Below are 10,490 nucleotides of genomic sequence, written 5' to 3'. Positions count from 1 at the left end.
TTAGTAGACGACTTATTATAAGTCGTCTGGAAGGTCTTCCAGCTGGACGACTTAGTAGACGACTTATTATAAGTCGTCTGAAGGTCTTCCAGCTGGACGACTTAGTAGACGACTTATTATAAGTCGTCTGGAAGGTCTTCCAGCTGGACGACTTAGTAGACGACTTATTATAAGTCGTCTGGAAGGTCGTCCAGCTGGACGACTTAGTAGAGCGACTTATAATAAGTCGTCTGGAAGGTCGTCCAGCTGGACGACTTATGTTGACGACTTATAATTAAGTCGTCTATTTAGTATTTGTTTCAAATATCTAACTCGATTCTTCTTCTATTTACTGCAGACCCGCGTGATCAACTTTGTTGAGAAGGACATTAGTGAAATGTGGCCAAAATGGGACTCTGAGGTTGATGACGTGCCCGCGGAGAACATCATTAAAGTGATGTATGATCGGAGACCGTGGAAGTGGACCATGGATTGCTGGGAAGTCACTGGTACAAAACCCAAGTTTGTGACTCCATCGAAAAGAGCCAAAGAGATGGTTGTGGAGGAGGTGGAGGAAGACAATCAGAGACCTCGGAAGAAAGCTCGTAAAGAGGCTCCTAAAGAGGCTCCTAAAGAGGCTAGAGAAGAGGCTCCTACAGAGGCTACAGAAGAGGCTACAGAAGAGGCTAGAGAAGAGGCTAGTTGGGTGACCAGAGAGGAGTTAGAAAACATGTTCAAGGACTTAGGTGACATGATGAAAGAGGGGTTTAAGAAGTGCATCAGGGAGATTAGGAAGATCTCCGATAGATTGGAAGCTGTGGAGAAGAAGGTTGGTGTCACCAATCAGGCTACCCCTCAAGCCCCAGAAACCGGGGTTAGTAAAAAACACCCTACCCCACAAGCCCCAGAAACCGGGGCTAGTAACAAACAGACTACTCCTCAAAAGGATCAGCCTCCACTTCAAACCAATCATCCTACTCCTCCCACCAGACAGCCTGCTCCTCAAAAGGCAAAGCCTACTCCTCAAACTAAACAGCCTGCTCCTCAAACTAAACAGCCTGCTCCTCAAACTAAACAGCCTGCTCCTCAAACGAAACAGCCTGCTCCTCAAACTAAACAGCCTGCTCCTCAGACGAAACAGCCTGCTCCTCAAACGAAAAAGCCTTCTCCACAAAAGAAACAGCCTTCTCCTCTGCCCAAAGAGGTTAATATCAAATCTTTAAGTCGTCTGGTCTTTGTATAGATTTGTAAATATATAAGTCGTCTGGAAGGTTTTCCAGCTGGACGACTTACAAATAAGTCGTCTGGAAGGTTTTCCAGCTGGAAACCTTCCAGACGACTTATTTGTAAGTCGTCCAGCTGGAAAACCTTCCAGAAGACTTACAAATAAGTCGTCTGAACTCCAGCTGGAACCAAATCCTCTCCCAACTTTTATTTAAGTCGTCCAGGGTTAACTTGTTCTCTTTTATTGCAGAGATTGTTGCCGGAGGATACAGCAGATGAGGCGATCTCGGTATATAAGATCTTGCCGGAGGATAAAGCAGATGGTGTCACCTCCAAAGAGATTGTTCCTCTCACTTCCACTGACCAACCGAGCTTCGCTTCCAACGATCAACAACCGAGCTTCGCTTCCACCGATCCAGCTTCAGCTTCAGAACCGAGCCTGGTTGTATTGGACCAAACAGCTCCCACTGCTTCTGTGCGTGCAAGGAGTGAACGAACGAAGAAACCTGCTCCCACGCAGATATCTCCTTATACGGCAGAGAGAAGGAAACTCCTTAGAGTGGGAAAGTATAATCCATTTCCCACACTAAACAGACCTAAGATGAAGGAGCTCGCTGATTGGTTGAAAACTGATCCGTAAGTGATTGCTTTACCCATAATAGCTTGATTTAGTCTACCAAAACTGATTGCTTTTTTGTTTGCAGTGATTATTTCACTAAGGAAGAGGACAAACCACGTACATCACCAACTTGGTGGTATCAAAAACTCCGGACATCCAAAGCATGGCTGGAAGACGTAGTAAGTCTTCTGCTTATCTTTAAGTCGTCTGGTAACTTGTCTTTGTATAGATTTGTAAATATATAAGTCGTCTGGAAGGTTTTCCAGCTGGACGACTTATTTGTAAGTCGTCCAGCTGGAAAACCTTCCAGAAGACTTACAAATAAGTCGTCTGGTAACTTGTCTTTGTATAGATTTGTAAATATATAAGTCGTCTGGAAGGTTTTCCAGCTGGACGACTTACAAATAAGTCGTCTGGAAGGTTTTCGAGCTGGAAAACCTTCCAGACGACTTATTTGTAAGTCGTCCAGCTGGAAAACCTTCCAGACGACTTATTTGTAAGTCGTCTGGAAGGTTCTAACTTGTATTATTTTATATGCAGCATATAGATGCTTGGATGAATGTGCTGAGGCAGAGGTATAAGGAGAACCCACAATGTTTCCGGAGCGAGCGAATGTGCTTCCTGGATCACAACTTTACCCAGTCTTGGAGAGAACAGTATCTGGTCTTCAAACATCGTCGTCTGATCACAATGGTTTAGGAAAAATGCTACCTAGTGGGGCGGCGAGTTTGTATGACGGATCAATGCCTTCATTTTGCCAATCAAACAAGAAGTGGGGGGAGGACATTGATGATATCTATGCGCCACTGAACTTGGACAACAAACATTGGGTGGCTATTTGGATATCGATCCCTAAGAGGCACATAGTCGTCTGGGACAGCATACCTTCAACTACCATACCAGAAAGATGGGATGAGATAATGGAGCCTTTTCTCGAGATGGTCCCTTATCTGATTGTGGAGTGCGGAGACCAGATGCATGGGTTGGAGCGATACACTTATGAGAGACTCCTCAAAGATGTACCCACGGCCAACAATGGTGATTGTGGCGTGTACGCTGCAAAGTACATTGAATGTCATGCTCTTGGGGTCCCCTTTAGCCCTAAAGACTTTGCTAGGTCCAATGCGAAGACTATGAGGGATACTATGGCTTTGGCTATATGGACGGAGCTTGTTGATCAGCATCTGAAAGATAATGAGGATGGTGGTATGTTTGTAGGCATGTATGATTAGATACACAAATCAATTTGTATAGATTTTTTAACTTGTATAGATTTTTTAACTTGTATAGATTTTTTAACTTGTATAGATACACAAATCAATTTGTATATTTGAACTATTTGTATACACAAATCTATTTGTATATTTGAACTATTTGTTTACACAAATCTATTTGTATGTTTGTGGGCATGTATGATTTATTTGATTTTCTAACTTGTATAGATTTTCTAACTTACAAATAAGTCGTCTGGAAGGTTTTCCAGCTGGACGACTTACAAATAAGTCGTCTGGAAGGTTTTCCAGCTGGACGACTTACAAATAAGTCGTCTGGAAGGTTTTCCAGCTGGACGACTTACAAATAAGTCGTCTGGAAGGTTTTCCAGCTGGACGACTTACAAATAAGTCGTCTGGAAGGTTTTCCAGCTGGACGACTTACAAATAAGTCGTCTGGAAGGTTTTCCAGCTGGACGACTTACAAAAATACACTTGAAGGGATAGTAGAAGGTAGTCTAAACACTGGACGACTTAAATACACTGGACGACTTAAATACACTGGACGACTTCGTAAAAGGTCGTCTAAAAAAATACACTTGAAGGGATAGTAGAAGGTAGTCTAATACACTGGACGACTTCGTAGAAGGTAGACGAAACACTGGACGACTTAGAAATTAGTCGTCTGGACGGGTAATCAAGACTGGACGACTTATATTTAGGTCGTCTGGACAACTAGTCAACTGGTTGTGTACATTGTGGTTTCGTATGGCCAGTTTCCTTGCAGTTTGAGCATCTCCGTGCCCTGTGTTTCTTCCTGGGTTTGTGTCCCCTCATCCTAGATAGCTCCAACCAAGATTGCCATCTTGATTTCTTCTGTCTCCCCGGACCACGCTTTACGTTTGGAGGAAAGCATTCTCGTTCCTCAATATGTTGTGACACGATAGGATATATATTCTCTGAGTATCCTGCATACAGATGATTCTTTGAGTAAAGTGGACATACAAGTGTGTCGATATGCACACCAGCATGTGTTCCAGCTGCTATAGCATGAGAGCAAGGTATTTTCTCCACTCCATAGACACCACAACCACACTTTACATGTTCCAAATCAACCGCACAGTCCATTTTGCCACCTTTGACAAAGAAACGCCATCCATCAATTGGTTCGACCGTCATCGTATCCGCTATCTCTGATCGAACAGCAAGCAAGTATTCAACACCCCGGCTATGTACAGTTGGGAGACTCAAAGCATCTTGTCTCCTTTTCCAATACCATTTTCCTAACTTCTGCCTTATGAACTCCAGCAGGAACGGAATCGGAAATCCTCTTGCTCGCTTCAGTGCGGAATTAATAGATTCAGCGATGTTGCTTGTTTTTATGTTGAACCTGTTCCCCTTACAATAAACCCTTGACCATAGCTTGGCGTCGGCCTTCTCCAAATACGTTGCAAGTTCCGGGTTTGCACTCCGTATCTCAGCCATGTACCGGTTAAAATCGTGAACCGTGTGCGCATAAGCAGCCCCTTTCACCAAGTACATGAGATGTTTCCCTTTAAACTTTTTGACAATGTTATCTTGAAGGTGATAATAACATATTCCTCGGGTTGCCCAAGGAAACACCTTCTCACACGCACTTTTAATGGCCGCGTGCCGGTCAGAGACTATCACCAGAGGCTTGTCATGAGATATACAACTAGCCAATTTTGTGAAAAACCATTCCCAAGAAGGTTCATCTTCAGCATCCACGATCCCAAAAGCCAATGGGAATATCTGAAAATTGCCATCTTGTGCGGCTGCAACTAACATAACACCTCCATACTTTCCACTTAGGTGAGTTCCATCCACCACAATGACCCTTCTCTGATACTTAAAACCTTTGATAGAAGCTCCAAAAGAGAGAAATAGATACTTAAATCTTTTCTCAGAATCAAGTTCTATAGCCGTGATAGAATCAGGATTTGCAATGGAGATTTGCTCGAGATATGAAGGCAGACGCGAATACCCTTCTTCTGCTGATCCTCTCACCAATTTCTGTGCATATAACAGTGCTCTGTATGAAGTGGTGTAATCAAGCGTCATGCCAAACATGTTCTTCATTGCATCAGTGATATGCTGTGGAGTTATCCCATCAATGATCCCAACACGATCAATGAAAAGACTACCAACATACTTTGGAGTACAGTGTCTCCGCTGAGCGATTCGGTCTCCAATTGAGCATAAATGTTTTTCCACATACTTTGTTACCCAAAACGTGTTTGACCCATGTTTCACACTCGCTCTGATCTTCCATCCACAACCGCTAACCCGACATATTGCCACAAGGAGAGTTTTTGTTGATTTGTATATTCTGAAAGAAAACCTACCCCTCACTGCTGTCAACCGCAGCTCTGAAAGCAGTGCATCCTTGCTAACAAAACTCTGGTTGACATAGATGCTGGTACAATCCGATTTTCCTCCTTCAATAGCATTTGTCTTAGCATATGTCTTTTCAATTTCTTCAAAACAAATATTATCATCATCTTCCTCGTCCTCATCTAGAACCTTTCCATAAAGACTGTAATCCCCACCATTCTGATCCGTTTCACCAACAATAGTGTTATCAGCATCCTCCTCCCCATTTTCCTCCTCCCCATTTTCCTCCTCCCCATCTTGATTTTCATCTTCAACAGACTCATTATCACCAACATCTTCAAAACATTCATCAGCCTCATCATTATCACCAACATCTTCTTCCCATTCACCAGCTTCATCATTATCACCAACATCTTCTTCCCATTCACCAGCTTCATCATTATCACCAGCTTCTTCTCTTTTCTCTGAAACCGTTTCCACCTTGCTGCGGCTTGATACACAAAGACATACTCTATGCGTTTTGAGTATCTCGAGCAAGTTTCGAACTTGTCTATCACTTGTAACATGAATGGGAGGACTGCTTGGAGTCATCATCATTTCTGCTGGTAATGAGTAGCTAATCTCCACAGTCACTGATCTCATGTCCAGGTTATAATCTTCTTGAGCCATTGCAACAAGTTCAGCATGTGTTGAATCTTCATTCAATAAAAACAATCTTGCTCCTTTGAGATCATCAACCACAAAATCCCAACGGAAATCTCTCAACAACCATTCTCCATACACTGCATGTAACTTAAAAATCATCTGCAAATATTCAAAATAAAACACATTAGTAAACATAGAGAAAATGAAGAAGTTCAACAAACATTATCGCAGACGACTTAGATTTAAGTCGTCCAGAAGACTTAAAGGTAAGTCGTCTAAAGAGGTCACTTTTGCAATTGAAAATTAAAAGGGACGACTTAATTCTAAGTCGTCCGGCTTTGTTTGTTAAAAAAAAAAATTCAGACGACTTATATATAAGTCGTCTACGAAAAACGGGCTAGTTTTGCATTTGACCGAATCGTGTCAGATCTTTGACTATTTCTGGACGACTTATAAATCAGTCGTCTCTGGAAAGTAAAAATTTCAATATTTTATTCAAACTAGACGACTTACACGTAAGTCGTCCCAGGTTAGTTTTGTAATTGAAAAATAAAACTTGAAATTTAACTTTCTCCAGACGACTTAACTAAAAGTCGTCCAGCTAGACGACTTAATTTAAGGTCGTCCGGGATAAGCAAGGTTTGGACGACTTAATTGGGAAAAATTCTGGACGACTTTGCTTTCCCCGGACGACTTTAAATTAAGTCTTCTGACGGGACGACTTTATATTATGTCGTCTGGTAAAAATTAAATTATGAAGTTTTATTTTTCAACTACAAAACTAACCTAAGACGACTTACACGTAAGTCGTCTAGTTTAATAAAATATTGAAATTTTAACTTTCCGAGAGACGACTGAATTATAAGTCGTCCAGAAATAGTCAAAGATCTGACACGATTCGGTCAAATGCAAAACTAGCCTGTTTCTCGTAGACGACTTATATATAAGTCGTCTGGACTGTTTTTTTTCACCAAACAAAGCTGGACGACTTAGTTTAAGTCGTCCGTTTGACCAGAAGACTCATCAGTAAGTCTTCTACATACAGATGACTTACTTGTAAGTCTTCTACGCGAACAGATTTTGAAAAAAATTCAAATTCGTACCTTCAACTAGGTGAGATGACTTTGTTTGCACACAGGGTCTTCTCCAACCACCCAGAACCTCAAACGAAAGCAACCGTAAGTCAAAACGAAAGAAATATGGCTCCAAACAATTTTGAATCAAAAGCTTCAGTTTTTTGGATGAATATGGAGAGAAAGTGAAAGAAATGTTGTTTTTAGTTCATAACAATTGAAACAGAGAGAGTGTAAAGAGATTTACGTGCATTAAAGGGCATTAAAAGCTCCAAACAGTTCGTACAAGGTTGTTCCCACTATTCATGGCAGTGGCAATATTGTAAATACTTGAAGAAAATGAGGTTGAGACAGTAAAGAAGCCATTTTCGAAAAAAAAAAAAAAAAGGGTTAATGGCATTTTCGTAGATAAAATGCAGATGTGGGGTTAAAAACTCAAAAAAAAAATGAGTCAAAAGAAAAGGTTAGTTTTCTGTTTGAATTCAAGTTTTGAGTCACTTTTGCAATAAGCCCTTTTTTTTTTCTTCTAAACTTTAATGAACATGGCCTCAAAATATGAAATGGAATAAGTATTGAACTCACCGTATCCTTCCATGGATATGATCTGCAAATCTCCACCAAAATAGCGAGCATATAAGCGACTAATAGGAAGACCATAACCATAACCAGCCATAGTTATGGGGACATCAGCTATTCCCAAGTCCACATCTTCTTCAAGCGGGTTTCTTGCTGTGCTGTAGAGGTAGGTGAATATTTTGGGGAGACCGCTTCTCGGTATACCTCCACCTTCATCTGAGACCTATAAGATCAACCCACAACAATGATTTGCTCAAGCAGGTGCCACAAAAAGCTGAAAGGCGTAGCAGAGAGGATAACAACAAACCTTAATTGTAACATCTTCGATTCCATCAGCAACTATGATACGGATTGGTGGTGCAACCCTATCGGAGTCAACAAACCTCTCTTGGACAGCACGTAGAGAGTTCTTGACTAGCTCATACACCATAAGATGCAAATGGGTCGGTACATACCTAAGAAAAGGAGTAGAGGAAAAAAAAAACATTGTTGGCTATGTGAGAGACAAAAGCTACAACAGAATGTATCAAAGAAGAGAACAAGAACTCACGGAAAGGTGAAACTTGGATCGCCATATATGTTTATCTCCGGAGCAGAACCATACTCTCTGAAACAAATTGACCTTGCATCTTCACTAGCATTCCTTGCCACCTCCATAGGAGACATCTTGGTGTGTATGTAACCCACGGTATGAAGCGGAGGGTTCGGATTATGCAACTCAACATGCTGCCCTGAAAATTTCATTTCATTACAACCTCAACAGTATCAACACAAAGATATATCAGTTGAATCATTTAAGAAAACAAAAAAACAAAGTCTTACCGATAAGCATACGGATCCCTATTCGAGACAAGTAGAAGCGATCAAGAAACTGATGAATCTCATCAAGATTCTCGTAGAGTCTCATCCCTTTCTTCAGCTGGTTAACACCCAGAGCCATCATGGGAACCACGTTGTTGTGCCTTACTTTAACAGCCTTAATCATCTGAGTGAACTCTTTCTCGTCAGCAGTATCCTTGATCTCAGGAAACGCTCTCATGTCCCTGAACGACTCCACATACCAATCCCTCACCTACCAAAACAAACTCATACAAAGCTGTTCTAAGGATCTCTTAGCTAGAATTACAATTCACAATAACTAAACCGGAATAAACCGGAACCTCGGAGCGTACCTTCAAAACGGCAGGTTTCTCAGAGAGACCATAAGGCAGCGTCTCGAGCTCGATCGCGCGCCTCGCGATCCGAATCGGGAGCTCCTTGTGGAGAAACTGCGCGGAGATCAGAAGGTTTCTCTCGGTGGGAGTGGAACCGAACTCCATCATGTACCTGAGGCTCACACCCGTCTGCTTCATGCATCCCCATCTGTGAACGTCCTCGATCAAGCTCTTCGAGAACATCTCGCTAGCCTTCTTCACCGCCATCAAACCCTAACGTCTTCGCTGTCGTTGTTGTCGCCGTCGTAGGACTCCACTGTTATCATCAAAGCATGGGAGATGATTGGATGGATATACAGAGAGAGAAGTGTGAGGATTGGGTTTGGGGGATGGGCATGTGCGAGAACAGATTAGATTTGTAATTTTAATTAATGATATTTACTCAAAAAAGGTTGTGTTGTTTTCCCGCTAATTCAATGGATTAGGATGTACTGTTTGCGAGGGATTGAGTAATCGTGTGGTTCTGGTTGTTCTGGAATATTATTTTAGATTATATAACTTTTTGAGGTCTTTGTTATATTATTATTTGGGTGAAAGATTAAAGTCTTTATTTATGTGCAAATGATGCTGTTAAGTTGAACTATTTTGGTTTTTTTTTTTGGCATCAAAAGGAGAAGACTATTTTGGTTAAATTGTCTGAATCATCATAATATATGATTAGTGAGATAAATTTCCTTGGAAAAAAAAGTTAAAAGCATAATACACATTTTTTTTATTGTATTATCTTATGTAGAGATTAGAAAAGAAGCACAGTCCAAAAGGCCTCTGGCCCGGTCTTCTCTTATATACCCAACACCTTATTCTTTTGTGCTCTCTTTTAATAGCATTGCACTATATATGGATTCAATCAAAGTAATCCATCGTTCGATGCAATTGACACAGTCACAATTCCATTGTCTGATTTTATTAAAATGGTAAAATGGTTTTGGTATCTATAAACAATTATCACCATATTACTGCTACAAAAAGAAAATGATAATTGTTGCCGTTAAAAAATAAAAAATAATAGTTAAAAATCTTTATCAAATTCACAATCTCATATTCAACCATGTTCATAACTTTATTTTAGTAACATGTAAAAGAAAGTGGTTTACTTAGAGAAGTCACTACTAACAATTAAAATTACGTTAAAAGTAAGCTTTGAGCAAAGTGTTCATCGAATTGTCAACAAAGACAAAGAGACTTCGAAACTCCCTAATGAGTTATGTGTAGACATAAGCCCCCGAAATTTTTTAAAAAAATTCTATAGACATAAGTTCTCAAAAAAAATTTTAGGCCTCCAATTTTTTTTTTTTCATAGACATGGCAATAGACTTTCAAATTCTCGAGGCTGACTCTGGTTATGTGACTGGCTCGAAAAGATCTTTCACTAATTTGATCGGTCTTTCACTACTTTGACCGGAGAACAATTCACTGATTGTTATTGTATAGTAATTCCAATAGAGTGTCACAAAAAAAAAGTAATTCCAATAGAAAAACAAGGCATTCATCTTCTTTTATTGATGTTTTCACACTTACTTTGCCATTGTTTCAAAAGTAATTTTACATTATTTTGTCAATAGCTATCAAATATAAGATGTCTTTTTAAAATAAA

General features: G+C 40.5%; 2 protein-coding genes across 2 annotated transcripts in view; both read right to left on the bottom strand.

Annotated features, from left to right (window-relative positions):
• LOC108856223 (pyruvate dehydrogenase (acetyl-transferring) kinase, mitochondrial) overlaps positions 1 to 9,249 on the bottom strand; it is a 19,780-nt gene extending 10,531 nt beyond the window's left edge. Inside the window, exons 1-5 of the mRNA XM_018629989.2 lie at positions 8,855 to 9,249; positions 8,505 to 8,754; positions 8,233 to 8,413; positions 7,990 to 8,137; positions 7,689 to 7,905 (exon numbers count right to left, since the gene is read on the bottom strand). Coding sequence (XP_018485491.2) covers positions 7,689 to 7,905; positions 7,990 to 8,137; positions 8,233 to 8,413; positions 8,505 to 8,754; positions 8,855 to 9,103 — 1,045 coding nt within the window. The 5' untranslated portion in view covers positions 9,104 to 9,249. The remainder of the gene's footprint in view (positions 1 to 7,688; positions 7,906 to 7,989; positions 8,138 to 8,232; positions 8,414 to 8,504; positions 8,755 to 8,854) is intronic.
• LOC130495128 (uncharacterized) lies at positions 2,335 to 7,624 on the bottom strand. The gene is made up of 2 exons (XM_056986262.1): positions 7,137 to 7,624; positions 2,335 to 6,192 (listed from the first exon to the last, which is right to left on the bottom strand). The coding sequence occupies exon 2, from the start codon at positions 6,190 to 6,192 to the stop codon at positions 3,769 to 3,771; it is 2,424 nt and encodes an 807-aa protein (XP_056842242.1). The 5' UTR covers positions 7,137 to 7,624; the 3' UTR covers positions 2,335 to 3,768.
• Positions 9,250 to 10,490: the final 1,241 nt, after the last annotated feature.

This window comes from Raphanus sativus, chromosome 5 (assembly GCF_000801105.2).
Source record: "Raphanus sativus cultivar WK10039 chromosome 5, ASM80110v3, whole genome shotgun sequence".
Taxonomy (NCBI): Eukaryota; Viridiplantae; Streptophyta; class Magnoliopsida; order Brassicales; family Brassicaceae; genus Raphanus; species Raphanus sativus.
The sequence above is the reverse complement of the archived record's forward strand: the minus strand, read 5'-3'. Positions and strand labels throughout refer to the sequence as shown.